We start from the raw sequence: 25,846 nt of genomic DNA, 5'->3' as shown, positions 1-25,846 counted from the left end.
AAGAAAGAAAGGAAGGAGGGAGGGAGGGAGGGAGGGAGAAAGGGAGGAAGGAAGGAAGGAAGGAAGGAAAGAAGGAAGAAAGGAAAGAAGGAAGGAAGGAGGGAGGGAGGGAGGAAGGGAAAGAAAAAGGGAAGGAAGGATTTCTTATTATGTTCAGCATGGCCTAGACACTCATCATATGTTCTATCTCACCAAAGAAAGATAAACTGTAAGGCCATAGAAATGGGCTTTCATGGAATCTGGGCTTTCAAGTGCTAGAATTTCACCAGGAAGCTAACATCATCATCGTGGCTAATGTTATTGACTCCATAGCACGAGAGTCACACAATTTTTATCTTGCTTCTTTTATAGAATAGGAAGCAGAGAGGATCAGAAATGTTCTGGAAGCTGATCACTCCACATACCCAGGAAATGTGGCCCGGGCGACTTAGTTCAACATTTTGTTTCTCTATTAGTACCAAATCAAAAGATTACAGGGCCCAAAGAAAGCTGGGGAAGTTAGCTTCTGACATACCAGCAAATCATTATTCTTGATAGTAGAAAACATAGTTGTTGAAGGGGATTAAAGCTAAAGGAATAGAAAATACATTAGGATTGATTAGCCATACAAATAATTTAAAAAAATAATTTGGCCCCATAATTACAGTCAGGAGAAAATTCTTAGAAATCAATTTATTTTTCAGAAAAAAAGCTGTTGACCCCAGTGGTGGTTCATATAATGTTGGAGTTATCTCAACTACAGGTTTAGAAGGTAAATAAAGAGTAAATGATTACACTATCTCTAGTTAGATGTTTTTCTGGGAAATACTAATCAATGCTGAGAATCACGTCTACCCTGCCTGCTAGTTTCTGTAATCACCCTTTGATATCTCCAAAGCAAAGTGAGTGAGTAACTCTTCAGACAGAGAATGAGAAATATTTTAATCAGCCCCACAGTGGGCTTGATGGGTCTTGGACATTAAGATTTCTAGAAGAACCATGGCCTTATCTTGAGTTCTACTGGGTATACCTTACCCATAGTTATGCTGTGGTCACTGGAGTGAAGTAACTCATTGAGGTTAGTTACTGTATTAGTTATTTTTCATCTCTCTGACAGAAACAACTTAATGGAGAAATAATTTACTGTATTAGTTATTTTTTCATCTCTCTGACAGAAACAACTCAAGGAAGAAATAATTTATTCTGGCTCACAATTGCTGAGGTTTCAATCCATGGTTATTTGGGCAGAACATTATGGCGGCCCAAACACATGACAGAGGTGCTTCTTCACCACATAGCAATCAAGAAGCAAAGAGAATACAGGAAGAGGCCATGTCAAATCACAGCCACCAAGGACCTCATTCCTCCAGTGAGGGCCGCTTCTACCACTTTTTACCACCTCCCAAGAATGCTACCATAATAGGAATTCATCAGGCGATGAGTTCTTCAATTAATCGATAGCCAATCACTTCTCCCAAACCCCTCAACTGGTAGACACACTTCCAGTACAAGAGCTTATGGGGGACATTTCATGTTCTTTTTCCATCTTGTGGATTATGAAGGTTAGAACAAATCCTTTGAACAATAAGCTAATATTTAAGTTTTTGTGGATCTATTTATTGATATGCATAGAGTATTTTCTGGACACACAGTCATTGATTTCAGAACTATTTCTTAGACACCTGAGACTGTGTTAGGTGCTAAGGAAACACAAATGGAAGGCATAATTCTTTTTTTTTTTTTGGGTCCAGTCATGGGGCCTGAACTCTGGGCCTGGGTGCTCTCCCCCAGCTCTTCAGCTCAAGGCTAGCGCTCTACTACTTGAGCCACAGTGTGGAAGGCATAATTCTTGTCTTTCAGCATGGAAGACATTCAGGCTGTCTTCCAGATACTCCCTGCTGAGTCTGACTCAACAGTTTTCTGTGACACAGGAGGTGGACAGGCTGGGTTCTTGCCTCTAGCCTGCATGAAATCAGAAGAAGACAAACGGTAAATAAGCAGGATTTTCTGAGGTCAGCAGTTTCTAGGTAGTATTCAATCTCATTTCCCCAGCACCTGCCTCTGACCCTGCACAGACTGAGCACCACAGGTAATCCCCCACAGAAGGGCTCTCAACCAGCCAGGGCAGTGTAGAGCCTCCTTCCCAGGTCTCTGTCTGTTGAGAAGGTTCAGATACAGGAATTGCTTGCATTCTAGCAGCCCCATTCAATGGTTAGAGCCCTCTAGTCCCAACCTGCCTGCCTTGTAGCCTTACCAGTGGGCTCAGTTTTTGCTTTCAGGAACTGTGCAAACTAAATTCCTGCTCCATACATTGGACTCCAGGTCTATACAGACATCCATACTATATCCCCATCCTCTTCTCTTACCTCTCTGTTTCTCAAGTTACTCCTCAAGTGAATTTACCTTATCATCCTACTGAATGGGCAAGATTGACATCAATGCCGAAAAAATGGATAAAAATGGCAATTAAAGGTACAATTAGTTATACAGGTATCTGAATGAGTATGGCTTGTGTGTATCCACGTGTGCAAAAGTAGATGATCCTCTGGGAAGAGATTTAGATGGTATTTAGGGGCTGGAGGCTGGCCCATTTTCACAACCAGGAGGATTCCTTCTGGTTTCCAAGGTGCCAGTGGTTCATACCTGTAATCCTAGCTGCTCAGGAGACTGAAATCTGAGGAACACAGCTCAAAACCATCTTGAGTAGGAAAGCCCATGAAACTCTTATCTCCAATGAACACCTAAAAACCGGAAGTGGAGCTGGGTCTCAAAGTAATAGAGCAGAAGACTTGAACAAAAAGGCTCAGGGACAGCACCCAGGCCCTGAGTTTAAGCCCCAAGACTGCCAACAACAACAAAAAAGGACTGTTCACAATGAAACAGGAACAAAAGCCATTCTCTAAGAGTTGCTCTGACTGGGATTCTTGAAAGTAGAGAGGGAAATGTGTAGGTATAAACGGGAGTCCTGTGTGAGAGAGTGAGTCTCATATTTGCATTGAGCCTGGCAAGGCTCTCAGCTGGTAGCATTTCATTACTATTTGTTGAATAGGTCCCTTGGATATACTAAGCCATGTGGGAAGTCTTAGCTTCTAGTGATCTTGTAAGAACACTGGAAAGCAATAGAGCACTAGAAGATGATCATTTGAAATCAAGAGATTCAAATAATAGGGTCAGGGCAAATGTCCATCTGCACAGGGATTGTGCAACAGGAAGTCAGAATCATTTGGTGGGTTAAGCAATAGTTTGAGTCTCCAGAACTCAGATTCTGATGGAGACTGAGGCAATGGGAAGATAGCTATGAGCAGAAAGGTAAGATGGAGAAGGGAGTCTGAGGGGGTCTCAGCTAGGGGTATGACAACCCCTTAGCTTGGTTAGGAGCTTCCAGTTGGAATCAGGACAGACCCCAGTGCACTCTTTGCCAAGTACATCATATAACTAGAGATAAGTCTTGCTAAGCCCAAGTTTTTTTTAATATGGGCAAGAAAATCTAGCTAGTAGAGACATGCTGAATGATGATATTTAATGAGATATCATTTGCAAAATGCTCACTGTACAATGTTAACTGTTACTATGTAGAAGTTCCTAATACCACATTCATAGTGGGAGCACAAAGAGGTAACATGGAGAATATTCAAGACTAAAACATGACCTTCAAGTAGCGTATAAATAAGAGAAATATAGCCCAATGGCTAAGGGCAAGAACACCTTGACTGTGTCAACTAAGGTTATATAACTTCTCTGAATCTCATTCTATTCATCTGTAAAAGGAATAATCATAGCAGTGCATATGCCAAAGTATTCTTGAGAGCATTGAATATGGTGTGACAGTTAAGTTACTCAGGAGAAATATGACAGGTGGAGAATGCTAGGCACTACTTTAAAAAAAAATCAGTACACTTCAAAGACAGGGCCTTGTCAGGCACTTTAGACAACCAAAGGACTCAGAAAGAGGGGAGATGGTAGTACCACAGGAAAAGAAGTGATAGATCCCTGGGAAATCAACAAGGCCAGGGCCTCAAGAATGATAGCAGTGGACTGTAGACAGTGGGTAGCAGTGGGTCAGAGTGATTGATGGGCACTCAAATGCAGAACCAAGTACATGGATGCTAGAATCCTCAAGCGAGACTTATGCAGAGAAGAGAGCACTTCAGGAGCCTCCCTGGAGAAGATTGCCATGCACACTAGAAAGTCTATGCTGGCCTGGTGGCGCTCTGTTTCCCCTTGGAGTCTGCAAGTGCAATCTGAGCTGGCTTCCCAGAGATGCATCCTGTGCCCAGGCATTGGGCCCAAAACCTAGAAGCAATCTATGCTTGGTGTCATTGTGGTTTGCAGTTGTCTTGACATTCTTTAACAGTTAATTTTAACAAGGGACTGAATCATCACTTTGCTTGGGTCAGGCAATTCATGCAGCTGGTCCTGTTAATCCTAAGTAGCTCATGAGGGAGTGGAGTGCTATCGTCATTCACAGAGGATGGGAGAGTCCTTTTAGGGTAAGCAGGGGGAGAGGAAAGAAGGATAAGAGTGCATTTTGAACTTGACCCTGAAAGATGGCCAGGATATGAACAGGTAGAAATGAGGGCACAGTTATCAGGTTGGAAAGACTATGTTGGCAAGATCAAGAGGTGAAATGCAGACTAGGTTTAGAGGATGACTAAAAAATCCTGGAACTTGAAGTCCCTGCTTCTGACTTACTTATTTTTGGGGCCTGCCAGAGCATTGTCACGTGCCTGGCTTTTTGGGAGAGGAGATTTTCTCAAGACGTCTTTCTTAGTCCTTTTTGTCAAGTGCCTGCCTGACTAACAAATTCAATCAAGCACTCCCAGACATCACAAAGCAAGCGCTGAGGTTGGAGAAAAATTGGAAAAAGAATCACAAATCGATATCTTTAATTGAACATGTAGTCAAATAAAAATGAAAAAATACAATGACATGGGTCAAACAATAGATCAGGAACAGACCAGGAAACGATAATCTCCCGCTGTCTTCTCTATCGCAACTTCGGTTAGGACTTTTCACAGTGTGTAAGTGGTAGAGGTAGAATTGTGCCCAAAGTTTATATTCTCTACCACATGCTGCTATAAGTCTGCTTTTTCCTCTAAGGTAGTAGATTTCCTTCAACAGAAGTGACAAATGGCTCCGAAAATAATAGAAATGTGGGCACTGTCAAAGTACTTAAAGTCATGTCATGTGACACAGATGAGCTATGATATAAAAAGAAAAAAAACTGGGTACAAATGGCTCATACCTATAATCCCAGCTACTCAGGAGGCTGAGATCTGAGGATTGCAATTCAAAGCCAGCCTGGGTAGGAAAGTCCATGAGAATTTTATCTTCAATAAATCACCAAAAAGTTGGAAGTGCAGCTTTGGTTCAAGTGGTAGAACACTAGCCTTAAGCAAAAGAAGTTTAGAGATAGGGCCCGGGTCCTGAGTTCAAGCCCCAAAAGCCCCAGGATCAGCACCCACCCACACAATCCCTGTTCTCAACCTATTATCCTAAAATTTTCATTTAAAATATTATTCTTAATACTTCATATGAATGCCATTATTTCTAGAAATATCACTTTCTATTTTTTGGGGGGGAGGTCTGGTCATGGGGCCTGAGCTCTGGGCTGAGCGCTGTCCCTCAGCTCTTCAGCTCAAGGCTAGCGCTCTACCACTTGAGCCACAGCACCACTTTCGGCTTTTCTCTTTTTGCTTATGTGGTGCTGAGGAATCGAATCCCGGGCCTCAGGCATGCAAGGCAAGCACTCTACCACTGAGTCACCTTCCCAGCCCTAGAAATATCACTTTCTATAGCTCATAATGTATAGAGTATCGTGTTCATTGACTATAATGACTATTTGCTCACTGTTTCACTTGCAATACATTACAGAAATATACATTTTATTGTGATTCTATTGGACATTTATAGATATTGAACTTTATCATTTATCAACAAGCTTCTGGTTACTATTGCCCCACGCCTTCTAAAAGTTGAGCTCAGTCTCCTAATTTAGTACAACAGAAGCACATAGATAGTTACATGTTTTGTGTGATAGCAGGGCCGAGACCCCCTCCTAGGCTGTATGAGTGAGTATTGATCTGGGGCCTCATTGCACAGACTACCAGCAGAAGGGGTGGACAGCCTTCTGGGGCTCCATCTCCTTGGAATAGAGCCAAAATCAACATACTTAGTCTGGTACTAGAGCCGCGATGGCCAACGGGGAAGAACCAAATGGTGTCTGTCACTTGGATTTGCCACTGTGTCCTAGATACTCATGAGGCTAAGATCTGAGAATCATGATTCAAAGCCAACCTAGGCAGCTATTTGTGAGACTCTCTTATCTCCAGTTAACCATCAAAAAGCTGGAAGTAGAGTTGTAGCTTGAGTGGCAAGTGCAAGCTTTGAATGGGAAAAGCTATGGGACAGTGCCTAGGCCCTGAATTCAAGATGCAGGATAGGCACAGAAAGAAAAAGGAAGAAAGGGAGCTGGGAAGGTGGCTCAGTGGTAGAGCGCTTGCCTTGCATGCATGAGGCCCTGGGTTCGATTCCTCAGCACCACATAAGCAAAAAGAAAAAAGCCAAAGTGGTGCATGGCTCAAGTGGTAGAGCACTAGCCTTGAGCTGAAGAACTGAGGGACAGTGCCCAGGCCCAGAGTTCAGGCCCCATGACTGGACCCAAAAATAAAAAATAAAAAAAAAAGGAAGGAAGGAAGGGAGGGAGGGAGAGAGGGAGGGAGAGAGGGAGGGAAGGAAGGAACATTGTTTGAGGATAGTCAGTCAGCAGTATCCAGGAATAGGCAGAAATGTCCAAAGAAAGGTAGTAGTACAGAAGATAGCAATATTGGAATCCCTTTGTACAACTAAAAATAATAAAAAAAATTTTTTTTCACTGGGAGAGAGTGAGGGAAGGGGTGACCTTGTCCAAAAGGAAATGTACTCTTTACCTGACTTACATAACTGTAACCCCTCTGTACATCACCTTTATAATAACAAATTTAAAACCCTAAAATACAGTAATGTTTTTACAAGAAGACAGTGGGTCCCTGGAACAGGCAGGGGTGCTCGGGGCAGACAACAGTATTCAGAGATCAGCAATAGTGTTCAGAATCAGATAGTTGTACTCAGGGCCAGGCTTTAGCACCCTCTAGAAGGGACTGGTCCCCAGTGTCAGGCAGCAGTGCCCAGACATAGACAGCGAGGTGGGCAGTTGCAGGAAGCAGTTTCCTGAAGAAAGGAGTGGAACAGGCAGCCCTGCCGGGAGTGGGCAGCAGCGCACTAAATAAGGAAGTAGAACCCAGAAAATGGTCATGATATCCAGGGTGTGCCAGAGGTCCTGAGGAAGCAGCAGTGCCCAGGGGCAGGTGGCAATAGCTAAGGCTGGAGGAGGGAGTGATGCCCAGGGACAAACAATAGTCTACAACCACAGGCAGTTATGTTCCAGGCTAAGCAGCGCTGCCCTGACAGGAACTCTTCCAGTTCCTGTTACTTTTTCTCAGTAAACCATGTCTACTCATACAAATAGCTGCCATACAGTATGCTTTGAGAAGTGAACAGATAACATGGCATTGAAGTAGGAGAAATTTGGGGATATCTCAGCTAGAATAGATACTGAGGGATGTTGAAACCAACAGAGACGCCGTGTAAGGAGGAATTGTAGCGTGGGTGGTAGCATTATCTCTTGGGAGAGATCCAAAATGAACAGTTCAGAGTTAATTTACTTTGTGATGTAATGAAACGTAAACCCAAAGTCAGCTGTTATTCATGTGGTTGTTTTTGTGTGTGTGTGGGGGGGGTGTCAGACTTCAAACATAAGTCCAGGGAAAAGCCATATTGATTGACCAGAGAACTTCAGCAGGAAGTGGGGGGGGAAAGAAGGGGGAGACAAAGTGACAGAGAGTGGATGGAGTAGGGCTCTTGGATTCTATCAGCACCCCCTTCCTTCACTATGAGTGATTGAGGTTGGGTCTGCGTAACATGAAATGGCATCTGGGAGGTGCTTCATGATGTCAGCTGTCACCCATAGCTAGCCCTGTCTCCCATGTACTTACCACTTACAGGCCAGATCATTTGGGGGCGAAGAAGAGTGTCATCAGGAAGCCTGATACTCTGGAAATGAGGTCATAACCACAATGGCTGTTGCTTTGAATTGCCTTCAGCTCTCTCAATTGCTTCCCCCCACCCCCAAAGTAAAGGCAGGTTGTGTTTTTCAAATAAAAAAGGTGTTTTGTTAACTTTAATTTGAGGAACCCAAGCAACTCCATTTCACTTAAGACCCCCATCTCAGTTCTGCAACTTAACCCTTGACCCACTTCAGCCCCAACGCTAGGAATTAGGACAGCAAGCCTTGCACAAACAATTTCTTGGAACCACAGATGGTGTTTTCTCAAGACAGTATGTCAAGGTATCTGAAATTCCAGAACTGCCCCTCCTGGGGTCTGGTGACCATGATCTAAAGACTCCCCTGGGGTGCAAGCCAACCAGTTTAAAGTACGTCAGCCCCCTTGATCTAACCAACAACTTGTTTCTGGTCCTTTCCCGCTTTGTAGTGCGCCAATCATACATAGAGCTGTATTATGATTTTCCCGCGGTTTGTAGTCATTTGTTACAAGAAGTTATGATGTATGCAAAGCCCCTGCCTTCCCTAAAAAATGTATAAAAAATGCTGTAACCCTGGGCTCGGGGCCTCTCAGCGTCATGGGCTGAGAGGGGGGACCAAGCTGGAACTTGCAATAAAGACTCCTTTGCTTTTACATTAGTGACGGTCTCTGGTGGTCTTTTGGGTAAGGATTTCCAAATTCGGCTTTACAAATTAAATGTGATTTGAAGCTCATGCCATTGTAACACTTTCAGATAAATTCAAAGCCAGGGGAAGCATCGTCATCGAGAGCTCATCTGTCACCGTGTAATACCCGCAGTTAGCCTGGAGCTTGGCTGGTGCTGTCATGAATTGTGATAGCCAAGTTCTGGCCTTGAGCCATATTCAGGGGGGAGGAGACAACGACATTGTCAAAGAAGATTGTGTGCAAGAAGAAAGGAGGGAGAAAGTAATGGCAGCCAGGCTCCAGGACTCAAAGAAAAATGACTCAACATAGGAGGTACCAGTGTATAGTTAGAAACCACCGTATCTCCTGAGAACCAGCGTCATCATCAGCCAGCCTGATCAGGACGTCTGTTGTCTGGGAATCCCACTAGAGCTGTGTGTTAGGAAGGGATCTGAGCTCAGAGACCAGTCATGGAGGACAAGGTGAAGCACAAGTCCTCACCCTCCTCTGCACTGGAGAAGCACCGAGCATCCTGGGCTCCCAAGGGCCTTCGGAAGTTCATTTACACAGCAGCTGCTCGGAAAGTGTTTAATGAATCAGCCCAGCATTTTGCTTTCATTATGTATTTCCCATTGAGAAAATCCACAGTTGTTCTTTTTGTTCTAAATTAAAGCTTTAAAGCCTATGTAGTTGACTCCACCCATGTTCTTTGGTGTAATTTTGGCTATTTCCTCTATATACCTGAGACCATGGACATTTACTCAGTTCATAGGGGAACAAAGAGCCCCTGCCTGGGTCAAGCGGAAGGCCAGGCATGTGTGGGCCTAGGCACTAATCAGAAAGGAGATCTGAAGTTAGGGACCATTATAGGGTCATACCTGTGTAATCCTAGCTACTCAGGATGGAAATCTGAAGTCAGCACGGTGGGAAATTCTACAATTAACTGGTGGAAAATGCCAGACCAGTGGTGAGGCTCAAGTGATAAGATACTGAGAATGCCAGATCCTGAGATCAAGCCCTGGTACCTGCACAAAAAAATGTGTGTGTGTGTGTGTGATTTCAGTCTCCCCCCCCCCACACACAGAGATTTTAAGCCAGAAAGTAAAGCTTCAATATATGATTATGCTTGGCCAACTGTACATCACTCCCCCGCCTCTGTGATGGCAGACAGCGCCCCCTCGTGGAGGTCAGTGCTCATGGACCTGGAGATATTTAGTGATTTCTGAGTTTCCCATGTTTTTTTCATTTTGTATGCACCATATGACTCCCCTGTTGCTGTTCTGATAGTCTACAGTCTCAGCTGATGCTTTTATGGTTGCCTGTCCCGGGGGGGGGGTGAATTGTATTTTCCTAAAATGTCCACTGCAATTACTGTTTTATTTTGTTTTGTTTTATTGTCGGTAGTGGGGCTTGAAATCAGCTTGGAGGTTTGACATTCAAGACAGAACCTCTGTGTCATCTAGCCATAACACTTCTGGATATATGCCTAAGAGAATCAGAGTCAGCATACTATAGAGATACCTGTATGGCCCTGTTTATCACAGCACTATTCACAATAACCAAATTATGGAATCATAATTCTCCCACTAGAAACATGAATGACTCAAAAGGCTTATCTCTCACAGATTTTATGGACTGACAAGTGCGTAAGTTGCAAAAGCTCTAGGACTTGCGCACATAAACACACCTTGCATTTCAGCCCTCTTCCTGAGATACTGCAACCAATGAAAGTATTGAACAGGCTAGACTTGTCTCATGCCAGCAAAGACTCTCTTTCCTCCAGGTTGACACTGATATATCCATTCATCAACATTATGTTCAATCATAATTATAAAGGTGTGAATCCAACCACATGCCCTTTTTTTGTTCCCAGGGATATCATAAGATCAATCTTACAACACTTGGCCGAAAACTCTGTCTACTGTACTTCCTGTTCTCCCAGCTTTTATCTAATTTATAGATAAGGCAGAAGTTTAATTACATGATCTGTTTCTAATTACCTGGTCTAGATCCTCACAGCAGTTTTCACAATTGCCATTAGTTCTCAAGAGCTATCTCCCCCCCCCATTTTTAAAATTATTTTAAAGTAGTTATATAAAGGGGTTACAATTCCAGTAAGTCAGTCAAGCTGAATTCAATGTTTCTTCTTGACAATGCCACCCCTTCCTTGGTGCTTTCCCATTTTCTCCTCCTATTCCCACCCACAAATTACATAGTAATTTTTTTTAACATTTCATTATTTTTATGTTTTGGTAGGATTAAGTTGCAAATCATAGACTAGTCCACAGCTTAAGGGAGGCTGAGGGTAGGAGGCAAAAATCACTCAAAAGTGCGTTGTTATTTGAGTTTGCATTGAAAGCTATCAGTTTGTTTCATTCTATTACTTTGATTTTTAGTGGCAATAAACAAACTATTGACTTTTAAAAATCTGGAGTCCCTAGCTGGGTGCCGGTGGCTCACGCCTGTAATACTAGCTACTCAAGAGGCTGAGATCTGAGGATCACGGTTCAAACCCAGCTCAGGCAGGAAAGTCTGTGAGACTCTTATCTCCAATAAACCACCAGAAAACCGGAAGTGGCTTAAGTGGTGAAGCGATCACCTTGAGCTGAAGAGTCAGGGAAAGTGCCCAGGTCCACAGTTCAAGCCTCACAACCGACAAAACAAACAAAAAAAACCCTATTTGGGAGTCCCAGGATTTATATTACAACTCTTACCATTGTTTTATTGTCACTTGGTGACAAATATTATTGCAGAACAAAGGGGGAAAAGGAGCAGTGATCACAGATTTGCCACAGCTTAAACTATATAGATTCTAATTTGTCTATCCATCACAAGGAAGGTATTCAATGAATGCATATTTGTTCAACAATAATATGAAATAGTTACTTTTTTTCATGTGCTGGTACTGAGGCTTGAACTTAACATCCAGAGCAGGGCACTTTCCCTTAGCTTTGTTGCTAAAAGCTGGTGCTTTACCATGTGAGCGACATCCCACGTCTACCCTTTTGCTGGTTAATTTGAATGAGTCTCTTGGACTTTCCTGGCTTCAAACCTGTCATCACATCTCAGCCTCCTTAGTAATTAGCATTACAAGAGTGAGCCATTAGAGCTTGGATGAAATAGTTACTATTAACATCACTATTTCAGATGAAGAAATTGAGACAGAACTAAAAGTTGAATTAGTTCAGTTCGGGAATATATACATCTTAACCACTGTACCTTATAAACCTTCTATTTTGCTTCCATAATTTACTAAAAGGAATGTCATTTGAAATATCTAAGGTAGAATGAACATCAGCAGTAGGAAATAGAAGTGTAAACTTGATGAGTTGATAAGTTTAAAAAATGACTAATTTTAGGGGCTGGGAAGTTGGCTCAGTGGTAGAGCGCTTGCCTTGCATGCCTGAGGCCCTGGGTTCGATTCCTCAGCACCACATAAGCAAAAAGAAAAAACCCGGAAGTGGCGCTGTGGCTCAAGTGGTAGATCGCTAGCCTTGAGCTGAAGAGCTGAGGGACAGCGCCCAGGCCCAGAGTTCAGGCCCCATGACCGGACCCCCAAAAAAAAAAGACTAATTTTAAGGTTTGGAGGACAGACTAGAGATGGGCAGTTTCTCCAGAAAGTAATGTTTAAGCAGTTTCTCCAGAAAGTAATGTGTTTAAGCACCTAATTGTGAAAGTATGGTCCCTAAGACCCAATATACGTTCCCCAAGTAGTATCAGTCAGGCCTCATTTCCCAACAGATCATTGTTTCAACAAATTTCTTGGCATGTCTCAGATATATACTAGTTATTGCAAATAAGGGAAACCATGGGACCTATGTTTCTTTGGGCCTGGCTTACTTCACTTTATAATATTTTCCAAGTCTTTCCATTTCCTAACAAATGGGGCAGTATCATTCTTTCTGATGGAGGCATAGGATTCCATTGTGTATATAGGCCACATTTTCTTGATCCATTCATCTACTGAGGGGCCTCCGGGTTGGTTTCATATCTTAACTATGGTGAATAATGGGTAGCTTTAGTGTGGTCTTCTTTGTGATCATTTGGGTAAAGGCCCAAAAGTGGGATTGCTGGGTCATAGGGGAGCTCTATGTGGAGTCTTTTGAGGAACATCCATACTGCTGTCCAAAGTGGTTGAACAAGTTTACACTCCCACCAACAATGTAGTAAGGTTCCCTTCTGGCCACATCCCTCCAGCATCTGTTGTTCTTAGAGTTCTTGACTATAGCCACTCTAACTTGGATGAGGTGAAATCTCAATGTTGTTTTGATTTGCATTTCTTTTATGTCTAGAGAGGTTGAGCCTTTCTTCATGTGTCTATTGGCCATTCTTATTTCCTATTCTTTTTAAGTCCTTTACCCACTTATTTACCAGCAGTTGTTTCTTTGAGGATTTGTTGTTGGGATTTAATTTTTAATTTTTTTTATTGTGAAAATACTGTACAGAAGGGTTACAATTACATGGGCAAGATAATGAGTACATTTCTTATCAAGCATTGTAGCCTTCTCTTTTGTTTCCCCTTCCCATCCCCCCCCATCCTCCCCGGGGGATTTAATTTTTTGAGTTCCAAGTATATTTTAGATATGAGACCCTTGTCCATTGTATGGCTAGTGAAGATCTTCTCCCAATCCGTGGGCTTTTTATTGATCTTGCTAGCTATTTCCTTTGCCATGCAGAAACTCTGCAATTTCATGCAATCCCATTTCTTTGATTTGTTGTGTTTCTGGGTCTCTATTAAGAAAATTTCGGCCTGTGCCAAGGAGACCTAGGGTTTGATAAGTTGATGTTAGGCAAAATGAATCCCAAGATAAAGACTCAAGTGGTTTTTCTTTCTTGCTATTGTTTCTAACATATTTATAAGGTGATTTTTTTTTTTGTTTCTTGGTATGTTCCTCCCCCACAGTATAACCCCTGTGTTCACTGTATTTGATGTTGGTATAATTTGGGGGGGGGAGGGAAAAAGCAATTGTTTAAATAGGGATACAGGTGGACCCATTGCAACAATGAGATGTACAAGATGCTATGTCGAAAAACAGACTTTACAACTTTGTCGTCAGGAGGGGGAGTGTGTGGGGGGGAGGGGGAGGGGTGGCGGGGCGGAGTGTAGCCTAGCTGAGGAGATGGGAGGGCATGAATGGTAAGGGAAAAACAAAGGAGGAGGCAACAATGTTTGATAAAAAATGTATTCCTTGGGGCTGGGAAGATGGCTCAGTGGTAGAGCACTTGCCTTGCATGCATGAGGCCCTGGGTTCGATTTCTCAGCACCACATAAGCAGAAAAAAATAAAGCCGGAAGTAGCACTGTGGCTCAAGTGGTAGAGTGCTAGCCTTGAGCTGAAGAGCTGAGGAACAGCGCCCAGGCTCAGAGTTCAGGCCCCACGACCGGATCCCCCCCCAAAAAAAAGAAAGAAAGAAATGTACTCATTACCTTGCTCATGTAATTGTAACCCCTCTGTACGGTATTTTCACAATAAAAAAACTTATTAATAAAAAAATTTCTTGGCATTACCTTGCATATAAATAATGGTTCTGGGGCTGGGAAGGTGGCTCAGTGGTAAAGTGCTTGCCTTGCATGCAGGAGGCCCTGTTTCGATTCCTCAGCCCCACATAAGCAGAAAAAGACGGAAGTGGTGCTGTGGCTTAAGTGGTAGAGCACTAGCCTTGAGCTGGAGAGCTGAGAGACAGCACCCAGGCCCAGAGTTCAGGCCCCACGACTGACAAAAAACAAATAAACAAAACAACCCCCCCCCACACACACAAATAATGGTTCTGCCAGGCACTAGTAGTGCATACATATAATCCTAGCTACTAGTTATTTTCACTGAGGGAGATATGACTTCACTCTGATGTAAACGCTAATACAGAGAATTTTAGTGGCTCCAATCCTATCAACAATGTATAAAGTGTGGGTTGGAAATCTATGTCACAGCCAATACCATGCTGAGATTCTAAGTGGACAGGACATGTGCGGGGAAAACTGAATTGGAAAATCCCAAGAGTGGAATGGATGGGACCACCTGGTCCTCTTTAAGAGGTGATTGTGAAGCACTTCATCTCCACAGACCAGAGGTCTCCTGCATGGAGGACTTACTTGGGTAGCCCAGGTGCGATTCTAAATCACCACTATCAACAAAAATATGTGAACCAACCTACTGCTTTTAGGAGGTACATTAATTAAAAGTAAAATTTTAAAAAATCCTTGAGTGAATTTACTTAACATGTAGTCAATATTAAAAATTGAGGTCAATACAATTTAAATTGCTTTAAAAATTAAGATTTTTGAGTGTATATGTGTGGTACTGGGGATTAATTTCAGGGTCTCTCCTAGTTGCTAGGCTAGCACTCTACCACTTGAACCATACCTCTAGCCCCAGAATTAAGGTATTTTTACATCTTTACAGTAAATTTTCAAAATTGAATGCATATTTTATACTTCATAGTACCTCTTCAAAACTCAACTAGCCCCATGTGGCTACTATGTGGGACTATTTCCAGATACTTCCCCAGTGTCCCTCATCCAATTAAGGGTTTATCTGTATGAAGCACTTGGAACTGAACCTCACTCATAAAGCCACTCAAAAAAGGACTTTTTTTTTTTAGGGCTGGGAAGGTAGCTCAGTGGTAGAGTGTTTGCCTTGCATGCATGAGGCTCTTGGTTCGATTCCTCAGCACCTCATAAGCAGAAAAAAACAGAAGTGGTGCCATGGCTCAAGTGGTAGAGCACTAGTCTTGAGCTAAAGAACTAGGAGGCAGTGCCTAGGCCCAGAGTTCAGGCCTCATGACCAACAAAAAAAAAAAAACAACTTTTTTACACAATGGACAAGTTTTCACTGATCTTTACTTGGAATTTGCAGTGCAAGTTCTACTTGAAGCTAGAAACTTCTTACAACCTTTTATGTTCTTCTTTGTAAGAAGGTCTATGGAACCATGATACAAATCTCTCCAACTACAACATGCCTCACGTAAAAAGTACTTAAAGGAAATAGACGCTTAGAGTCAAATGATGAAAGGGTAGTCTAAACTATTTAAATCATGACACTCTAGACATGGATTAAAAAGGAAAGATAAAGTTCCATCAACATTCTTCTTTCAGGGAAAGCATTAAGTAGAAGGATCTTTTCCCCTGAGACTAGTCATTCTAGCTTTTGGTGTCATACACCCTGCTTGCATACACCCTGGCCAAAAAAAAAAAAAAGATTAGCAAGTATAATTATCAAGAGTTCTGCTGGACTAAGATATAGAAGGGACATGTTGGTGATCATTTTTAAAGTATGCCCTGCAACAGGCAATTGTAATGAAAAATGTACAGAAGGCCCCCTAAACTTGCGTATAAATTTCCAGTTTCATTTGATTCCTGGGCTGTAGAAAAAGGCAGTGATGCATGCTAGGGACCTCCCTAGCTCTATATACATCCCAACAATAATTATCTACTAGCTGAATCAAGAAGTCCAATGTACTTGAGAAGCAAAAGTTCTGTGAAGTGACTACATATTGTAAAAAAAAAAAAGAGAATCAAAAAACAAGTATTTTCTAGTCACACACCATCTGAACTGAGTGCCATTGGAAGAAGCAAATATAATTTGCAATTCTTTTTTTTTTTTTTTGTCGGTTGTGGGGCTTGAACTCTGGGCTTGGGCGCCATCCCTGAGCTCTTCAGCTCAAGGCTAGTGCTCTACCACTTGAGACACTGCACCACTTCCACTTTTCTGAGTGGTTCATTGGAGATAAGAGTCTCACAGACTTTCCTGCCCAGGCTGGCTTTGAACCGTGATCCTCAGATCTCAGCCTCCTGAGTAGCTGGGATAACAGGCATGAGCCACCAGCAACCAGCATTAATTTGCAATTCTTTTAAAATTCATTGCCTAGAGCCAGTGGTAATCCTAGTTCCTAAAATAAACTCCAGACTTTCTAATTATGAGGGCAACTGAGATTACCCTGCTTTCTAAACAGCTACATTTCTATCAGACAATTTATTGTTCCAAGGAAAAAGAGAATAAATATTTCTTTCTCAAGGACAATTAGATCTTTGTGCAATTTTCACTCATATGCCCCATCTCTATTCTATGTCTTCTATATCTATTCCATGTCTTCTAGTGCTTTGCTAGAAGACATCACATGTGTTTAGTGGGCCCCAGGCAGTGGGTTTTTCATTATTTCATATGCTGTCTACCTTGCTGGATGGGACGAGAATAGCCCAACTAACAGGAGGAAAGAAACAGGAGTCAAGAATAAGAAAAAAAACAAAACAAGATGTATTTCAAAACAGACTTCTCCAGTTGGCATTTTGAATGAAATAGCTAACAATTAACTGCAACCATTTAAGTTATTTTGTTTGCTCCTCAAGTCTTCTTGAAGCTTTCATTCTTGAAAATCAGGCAGCAGCACCAGACATTTTATCCCCAAGGGGAGAGGTATTAGGTAACCTTTTGCTGGTCGTTCTTGTCTGAATGGACACATGCTTAAGCCTTCTTACTTATGTCATGACAAACATCAGGAAAAAAGAAATTAAGCCAAACTTGCATATTGAAAATAAAAACAAAAACACACAAAAACCCCTGCAGATAATAAATATCGCCGATTCACTTATTTTCAACAAAGTCCAATTTTATTCACTCAATATCCTTGCAGTCCATTGTACACCTTCTGCACGGGTCCTTGCTTCAGTAGCTGTCTGATACCTGAAAGAATGAACAAATGATGACATTAACCAAATGATGAACTCCCTAGATGTCCTAAGGAGCGTGTTTCACCAGGAGGCCAACGGAAGGCCTTCTGACCACCACAGCTCTGACTTAAAAATAACTTAACTGTGGAGCTCCACACCATCACATATTACCTCCACACATGCACAAATGCATCTAGGTGATTTTTTATCTCTTGCTATCTGACTCTCACACCCCATACCCCCTGGAGCCTAGAGAATAAGAAGAGATAATCAAAAGGGAAAGAAAAAGTTTCAGCTAAGCCTTTTTGTTATTCCTTCTTTGGTCTCTTTTCAGTTGTTTACCCCTTTTACCATTTTCCTTGCTTTTACATAAAACTTCCAAAGGTTAACTCTTCTCAACCAATCATCATAGATATCTACCTCAAAGCCTCTAATCTATTAAATAACTCATTTTTCTCTTTACAGTGCAGTCCAGCTCATTCATTTTACTCCATACAATCATTGCTCCCTAGGTTTCAAAGACCCACTTGCCTAGCCTTTTTTTTTTTTTTTTGGGTCCGGTCGTAGGGCCTGAACTCTGGGCCTGGGTACTGTCCCTCAGCTCTTCAGCTCAAGGCTACCGCTCTACCACTTGAGCCACAGCGCCACTTCCGGCTTTTTTCTTTTTGCTTATGTGGTGCTGAGGAATCGAACCCAGGGCCTCAGGCATGCAAGGCAAGCGCTCTACCACTGAGCCACCTTCCCAGCCCTTGCCTAGCCTTTTTTGAACACAGGACAGCAGGATTTTTATTACTGCCCTTACAGAGAAAGACAATCTGTTCCTATTGCTGGGTTCTCCTAGTGCTTGGTGTTTGGTGTCAATGGAGGGGATCTGTTTTTAACTGCCATTTTGCACTCACACACAATACAAATACAGACACATGCATGCTCTCTTCTCACAACACCCCATACCTTCTCTTGCCTCCTCTGTCAACTGTTCTTTTGGAAAATCCACATCAAAAGTGATTATTAAAGAGCCCTTGATGTTGTTGTTGTCAAAATTGGGGAGCCCTTCTCCTTTCTTCCATAGCTTGGCCCCTGGCCTGGTAATCTTATCCCGGGAAATATGAACCTGAAAAGTAAAAGAGAAAAGTGCTAGAGAAGAAATGAAAGCTGAGTCCACCTCAGCTTCTAGTGTGCACTGGTACATGACACCAAGGCTGGAGCACAGCAAAGAAGAGAAGGTGAAGGGTAAGGGAAACAGCATTAGTATCAGAATCAAAGAAAGAAGAGATTTTAGAAAATACAAGTAAAAACCAAACACATTTCTAAAAAGCAATCTTTGCCAATGGAAACAGAACAAGATTGTAAAAGGCTGTGTGATCAGCTCTGCATAGCTGACACAGTGCGGTGTGACTGCAGGCTGCTTCAGAGTGAGGAAAAAAGGCAGAAGGAGGTGAGGAAAGGAGTCCTGCTGGTTCTAAAGGATTCCAGAGGCAGAAATCATCTGAAACCACTCACATGAAGGCTTTTCAAAGGAGGAAAATTGGTTTGTTTACCTTGTGACCATCCAAATGCGTAATATCCATCTCAAAGCCAACCAGAGACTCAACTAGTGAGATTGTCACATTTGTGTACAAATCATCTCCTCTCCTTTCAAATATTCGGTGTCTAAAAACAGAACAAAGTATAAATTAGTAACTTCCATTTTTCTTCAGGAAGAGTTCAAAGTTATTAGGAAAAAAACCCTGGAAATCCATAAATACCAAGCTGGGCACTGGTATCCTGACCACTCAGAAGATCGAGATCTGATGATGGAGGTTTAATGCCAGCCCAAGCAGAAAAGCCTGTGGACCTCTTATTTTCAATAAAACAGCAAACAGCTGGAAGTGGAGGTGTGGCTCAAGTGGAGGTGTGGCTCAAGTGGTAGAGTACTAACCTTAAAAAAGCTAAGGGACAGCACCCAGGCCCTGAGTTCCAAAACAACAGCAACACACACACACACACACACACTTGCTTATACAATAAGCATTTATAAGACAAGATATAGTGTATAGCATTAAATGAGACCATAAACTTGTGTATGTCTTAATAATCCTCCTCCCCCGCTCCCCCCCCACCCCCCGCAAACGGGAGCACTGCACAAGGACAGGGCAAGGCACAGCTTTATGCACAGGGCTCCGACCCTCCTCTGTGGAAAGAGCCAACAATCCCAGCCCCATGAGAGCAAATCTTGGCAGACAAGGCCTTAAGGAGATACTAGGTTACTTGGGGACCAGAACATGTTCTAGCTTCTCAGGGAAGTGATGAGGAGACATAGTAAGAAAAGCTGGGGAGCAAGGTGGGCTAACAAGGAGGATGAAGGAAGTTGAATACGGTCTAAATAAGTTATCTACAACTATGAAAACAGAACTTTAAAACTGTGGGCTGGGAAGGTGGCTCAGTGGTAGAGTGCTTGCCTTGCATGCTTGAGGCCCTGGGTTCGATTCCAAAGCACCACATAAACAAAAAGAAAAAAGCCGGAAGTGGTGCTGTGGCTCAAGTGGTAGAGCGCTAGCCTTGAGCTGAAGAGCTGAGGGAAAGCGCCCAAGCCCAGAGTTCAGGCCCCATGACCAGACCCCCCCCCCAAAAAAAAGAACTTTAAAACTGTTTTGAGGAGGGGATAAAGAGGCAGGGAGAGTGAAAGAGATGGTGAGATTGACAGGAATACATTGTAAACATATGCAGAAATCCAGTAATAAAATCTTCCCATGTACTTATATGTGTATGTATATGTGTGTACATACATATATATGTCTATGCATACCTTTTCCCTGGTAAAGATACATATATAGAAATAGATACATCTGAAAATAGCTCTATCTATCTATCTATATCTATGATGGGGAGAAGATCATAGAGCATAGAGAGTACAATGAGAGGCAAGTCCTAGACAAAGTCCACTTCTCAAACTTAGTATCTGATGCTTTTGCTCACTGGATGAAGCTCTACCACCTGAGCCATGCCTTCAATGCTCTACTATTCCATGATCTAGTTTCAGTGATTCCTTAAATACAGAAGTGCCACTGGTTTCTAACTGGAGAAAATAACAAATAAGACAACTGATCCCAGGGCAAAGTTACCTCTGAGCAGCACCTGAATGCCAATGGGAAGCCTATAAATGGAAACACTGTACCTGAAAACTGCCATTAATTAGCTAAAATTGCAATTGCCCCTCTTTCCCAGCTCCTTTCACTTACTGATTCTCTCCTTCTAATATTTTGAATTCCCAAGTCCTAAGAAATAAATAACTGGGGCTCAATGCTAGAAACTCAAACTCTCAATATTGTTGCCGAGTTAAAAAATAATAGCTTATGACATTAAGCACATGAAAACAGGGGAAAAGGATTCAGGATTCATGCTGGCTGCATTATCTCTATACTCTGACTCATCTGAAAAGCAGGGCTAAGGAGACTGCCTCTAAAATTTGCTTACTTACTTGACCACCTTGATTCGAAACCGTAAGTCTCCAGGCTCTCCGTCCACGTGAGGCTCACCTGATCAGGTAACATTATAGAATATGAAGCCACATCAGTTAAATATACTCTTCAGTTGAGATAATTCTTTTAAAACCAGACACTGTTAAGTCTGTTTGTAAGGGCAGAGTCCCTGTCTGCTTTTATCAAGTTTCAGATTATTAGCAAAGATAACCTGTGCTCCAGATACAACAATTAAAAATGTGACCTACTTCTCAGACAAAGAATGCTTCACTGATTTCAAGAATCTCAAGTCTTAATGTTTATTTTCTTTTAGATTTAGATTTAAGTCAAAAGGTGAGGTCTGAGAACATTTTTATAGTGCCCTTAAGTAGAGTTAAATGTTTTCATTGCTGAGTGAAAGGTCCTAATATCCTAAATTTTGGTAAAACTTATGCTACTTTATACTTTTGGCCATGATATTAAAAAGATGAACAGCAATCCTAATGAACCAGGTGATTAACCATACTGTTCATAAAGGCTTTCTGTACTCTAAAAGGGTTTTAGGCTAAAGGGTTTTAGAAATTACTAATTTATTATGTGGTCTTTAAAATATGAGAGGAGCAAGCAGAAAACAGAGCTACGATAACAAAACCATCAATATTTCACCTTCTCCAATAAAGGGATACTCCATGCCATCTCTCACTCCAGGTTCTATTTCTACTTCCAACGTTCGTTCTTCATTCACCAGTCTAAAACAAAGAGAATTAAAGAAAAAAATTTAATAAAAACTAAGCCAGACACCTATAGTCCTAGCTGCATAAGAGGCTGAGATTTGGAGGATTATTGTTTGAAGCCAGACTGTGCAAAAGTCTGTGAGACTCAAAAAAAAAAAAAAAAGTCTGTGAGACTCCACCAATTAACCACCAAAAAGCTGGGCTGGAAGTGTAGCTCCAGTGGTAGAGCACCACCTGTGAGCAAGAAGACTGAGTGAGTTTGAGGCCTTGAGTTTAAGATCAGTTTAAGAAAACAAACAAAAAACCAAATTATACCCTAGGTAAAAAGTTTTATTTTATCTGAGTTTTTTTCTTAGAAGACTATGGAATGCTTTGATTTGGCAAGGCAATTTGAGTTGTTCATATCTTCTGTACACCGAAACATAAAGACATAAAAACATGTATGATCAGCCAGGTGCCCCTGGCTCATGCCTATAATTCTAGCTACTCAGGATTGAGTCAGCTACTCAGGCTGAGATCTGAGGATCATAGTTCAAAGCCAGCCCAGGCAGGAAAGTCTGTGAGACTCTAATCTACAATTGAATCACAGAAAAAGCTGTAAATGGCGCCATGGCTCAAGTGGTAGAGTGCTAGCCTTGAGCAAAAGGAGCTTAGAACAGTACCCAGGCCCAAAGTTCAAGCCTCAGGACTGGCCAAAAAAACCCAAAAATAGCCATGTAAGATTGCTGAAATAGTCTAAGGAAAAAGAAAAAAACCTTAACTTTTGTTAGTTACATTCAGAGATAAAAGGTACTGATAGTCAGTTTAGAAACATAAAAGGAGAATTTTTATTAAGGACTACTTTAGGAAAAAAACTTAAAATGTTCATGCTTTTGCTCTTTCCTTAAGACCATGGTGGGGAAGAGCTAAGTGGGTGGGAAGAGGGACTAGAATTGTGTTAGACAAATGAGACATTCAGTGTTTCTTGGTAGATCCTCAAGGGGCTGGCTTTTACTTACTTAACATTAGGGCACTCATCGCAGACCACTTCCTGGGTCATTTGGAAGCGCCCTGGGCCTAGCTGTGTGGTCCGCATCTCCTGCCGACAGTTACATTTCCGTTTTCCAGGAGCCTGCCTGGCCACAGGCTTGTTTCTAACTACCTAAGAAGTGCATAAAACAGCTGTTAGTGTCCTCAACCAATTAGGGCTTTGCACACTTGCCCTCTGGAAAGCTGTTTCTTAGGAAAACCTGAAGCAGACATGATGCTTTGAAGAATACAAATCATTCCACAATCAGGAATGAAGCAATCACAAACTTCAGTGAGTCCAATTCCAAAGTTGGCAAAGTGAAAAGAGGATGAGAAATGAAAAAATCATGTGCTATCAGCATTTCCAACCTACAACTAAGTGCTACTGAGTTAAAATAGTTCTTGGAATTACTATCCCTTAACAAATGCGTATTCAAAAATGGGTATTCAAAATCTGCTGTGTGGTTGCCATCTAATCCCATGATTTATCTAAGGAAAATGTCTCCTGTTTTAGGCAACTCAGTCTGAGACTACTTTCCAGGGATACCGCCATTCAACACTTTTATATATAGGCAGTCACAATGAGCATCACTTTGTAGCTGATTGCAATCAAACATTTGATTCCACTAAGTATGTGAAATCAGTATGTATGAAGAAATGGATTCCTGTTTTTGACTTGTAGAAAAACAAGTTTATGTAGCAGAACAACACAAATGATTGGGGAAAAGTTCCTTACAGCCTTCCAATAAATGAAAGCCCAGGCCAACAGAATAAATTGCAGCAATAATAATACTGCAATTAGAGCAAATACTTTCTACTACTTACTACCTGCCAAGCAATGCTCTAAACAACTTTATACATTTACATATATTTACATATTTGTGTAATCCACACAACCTTATGAAGTAGGTCTTATAGCTTTTTACAGTTGAAGTAGCAGCAGTACATAAAGATTAGGTAAAATGAATAGTTTATGATGATAATAATGACAGATAATCCTGGCAGAGAAGTTTCAAAAGTAGGCAGTCTAGCAATAAAGTCCATTCAAGAATGAATTTCTGGTCTGGGAAGGTGGCTCAGTGGTACAGCGCTTGCCTTGCATGTATGAGGCCCTGCATTCAATTCCTCAGCACCACATAAGCAGAAAAAAAAAAGCCGGAAGTGGCACTGTGGCTCAAGTGGTAGAGCGCTAGCCTTGAGCTGAAGAGCCGAGGGACAGCACCCAGGCCCAGAGTTCAGGCCCCACGACCGGACCCCCCCCCAAAAAAAAATGAATGAATAATTTCACCTTAAAATAGTTGACATTTTTATTACAACATATCCACTAGTTTTCTCATCTTACAGCAGAATTTATTAAATAAGACACAAAAGCTGTAAATAACATAGATTTGGTAACATTAAAACATACTTCTAGCTGGGTACTGTGGCTTACACATACCTATAATCCTAACTACTAGATCAGGAAGATTACAGCCCAATCTCAACCAGTAAAAACTGGGTAAGGTGTCATGTACCAGTCATTCCAGCCCTGCAGTATGAAACATAAAAATAGGAGGATTGTAACCCAGACCAAGCAGAGACGGAGGGCCTCTGAAAAATAATGGCTAAAAGTGCAGGGATGTGGCTCAAGTGGTAGGATGCCTACCCAGCAAATACAAGGCACTGAGTTCAAACTCCAGTATTAAAAGAAAAAAAGCTAATATTTCTGTTTATTGAAATACATTTTACATACAGTGAAAAGTCAAGATATGTTTGTATTATTTTCAACAAGAATTATAAGTATTCTTAGAAATTCAGTAAGAAGGGGCTGGGAAGGTAGCTCAGTGGTAGAGCGCTTGCCTTGCATGCCTGAGGCCCTGGGTACGATTCCTCAGCACCACATAAGCAAAAAGGAAAAAGCCGGAAGTGGCGCTGTGGCTCAAGTGGGTAGAGTGCTAGCCTTGAGCTGAAGAGCTGAGGGACAGTGCCCAGGCCCCATGACCGGACCCGCCCCCCCAAAAAAACAGACAGAAATTCAATAAGGACAAAAGACATGAATGGATATTCATTAAGAGGAAACAAATACAGCCAATAAAAATGAAAAGATGCTTAACTGGTAAGAAACACAGACTACAAGAAAATAACATTTTGTATCTATCTTATGAGCACACATTGAGAAGTTTAAGAATCCCACAAACCATATAAGTAGCAAATCTAGTCTAATAAATGATTGGAAGAAGTGTTAGTACAATCAATATAAAAAACAATATAGTATTATCTTGTAAAACACAAACACTGGTTCATATTCCAAAAAATTCTACTCATAAGTATATCCATTCAAGAGATACTCTTGCTCATGTATACTGACAATAGATACAAGAATGTTTATGGGGCAAGACTGGAATTTTTATAAAAATCCAAAGTAAATCTGAATGCCCTCTGATGAATAACAATCACAATGAAAATTTTATCTAGCAGAATTATTACTACCAATAGTGAATGACAAAAACAAGTCCAAAGAGATAATAAATAATACACTATTTTCACAAACTCAAAAACAATACAGATAAATAACATTCAGGTATTCACATATATGCAATAAAATGAACAAAACGGTAAAAAAATATATATATATAAATTCAGGTAAAAGTCATGTCTGACAGGAGGCAGGGGAAAGACTACAATTAATTCAATTCTATATAGTAGCCACTCCTGCACTTCCTCTGAAAGATAGAAAAGAAATACTACAAACATTTAATTTTTAGTCAAAAGTATAAGTTCTGAAAATCAATATGAACTTACTTCCACAAAATTTCCTGCATACACTTCTTCCAAAGTAACTTCTAGATCTACAATAATATCACTTCCTCTTGGAATATTTCTGTCTTGCTGACGCGGAGTTCCTCCAAACATGAAACCAAAATCTCCAAAGAAGCTACAAATTCATCAGGAAAATAATTGAGTTTATATCTCACAATTATTTAGTTCTGATATTACTTCATTAATAAAATACTGTTTCCTATCAACAAATTGTGCAAAACTGAAAGACATTTTATTTTTTTGCCAGTCCTGGGGCTTGGGTGCTGTCCTTGAGCTCCTTTGGCTCAAGGCTAGCACTCTACCATTTGAATCACAGCAAAATTTCTGGCTTTTTTTTTCTGTGACTGGAGGTAAGAGACTTTTCTGCCAGGCTGGCTTCAAACCGCAATCCTCAGATCTCAGCCTCCTGAGTAATAGGCTTACAGGTGTGAGTCACATGTACCTGGCTTGAAAGATATTTTTTTTTTTTTGTCAGTCG

General features: G+C 41.5%; 1 protein-coding gene across 1 annotated transcript in view; it reads right to left on the bottom strand.

Annotated features, from left to right (window-relative positions):
* Nucleotides 1-16,954: 16,954 nt before the first annotated feature.
* Nucleotides 16,955-25,846, bottom strand: part of Dnajb11 (DnaJ (Hsp40) homolog, subfamily B, member 11) — an 18,839-nt gene continuing 9,947 nt past the window's right edge. Inside the window, exons 4-10 of the mRNA XM_013034768.1 lie at nt 25,351-25,483; nt 22,560-22,702; nt 21,494-21,576; nt 20,848-20,905; nt 18,929-19,040; nt 18,342-18,501; nt 16,955-17,403 (exon numbers count right to left, since the gene is read on the bottom strand). Of these exons, the coding sequence (XP_012890222.1) occupies nt 17,339-17,403; nt 18,342-18,501; nt 18,929-19,040; nt 20,848-20,905; nt 21,494-21,576; nt 22,560-22,702; nt 25,351-25,483 (754 nt within the window). The 3' untranslated portion in view covers nt 16,955-17,338. The remainder of the gene's footprint in view (nt 17,404-18,341; nt 18,502-18,928; nt 19,041-20,847; nt 20,906-21,493; nt 21,577-22,559; nt 22,703-25,350; nt 25,484-25,846) is intronic.

Source organism: Dipodomys ordii, unplaced genomic scaffold (genome assembly GCF_000151885.1).
Source record: "Dipodomys ordii isolate 6190 unplaced genomic scaffold, Dord_2.0 Scaffold196, whole genome shotgun sequence".
Classification (NCBI taxonomy): Eukaryota; Metazoa; Chordata; class Mammalia; order Rodentia; family Heteromyidae; genus Dipodomys; species Dipodomys ordii.
Note: the sequence above shows the minus strand (reverse complement) of the source record. Positions and strands in the feature narration are given on the sequence as shown.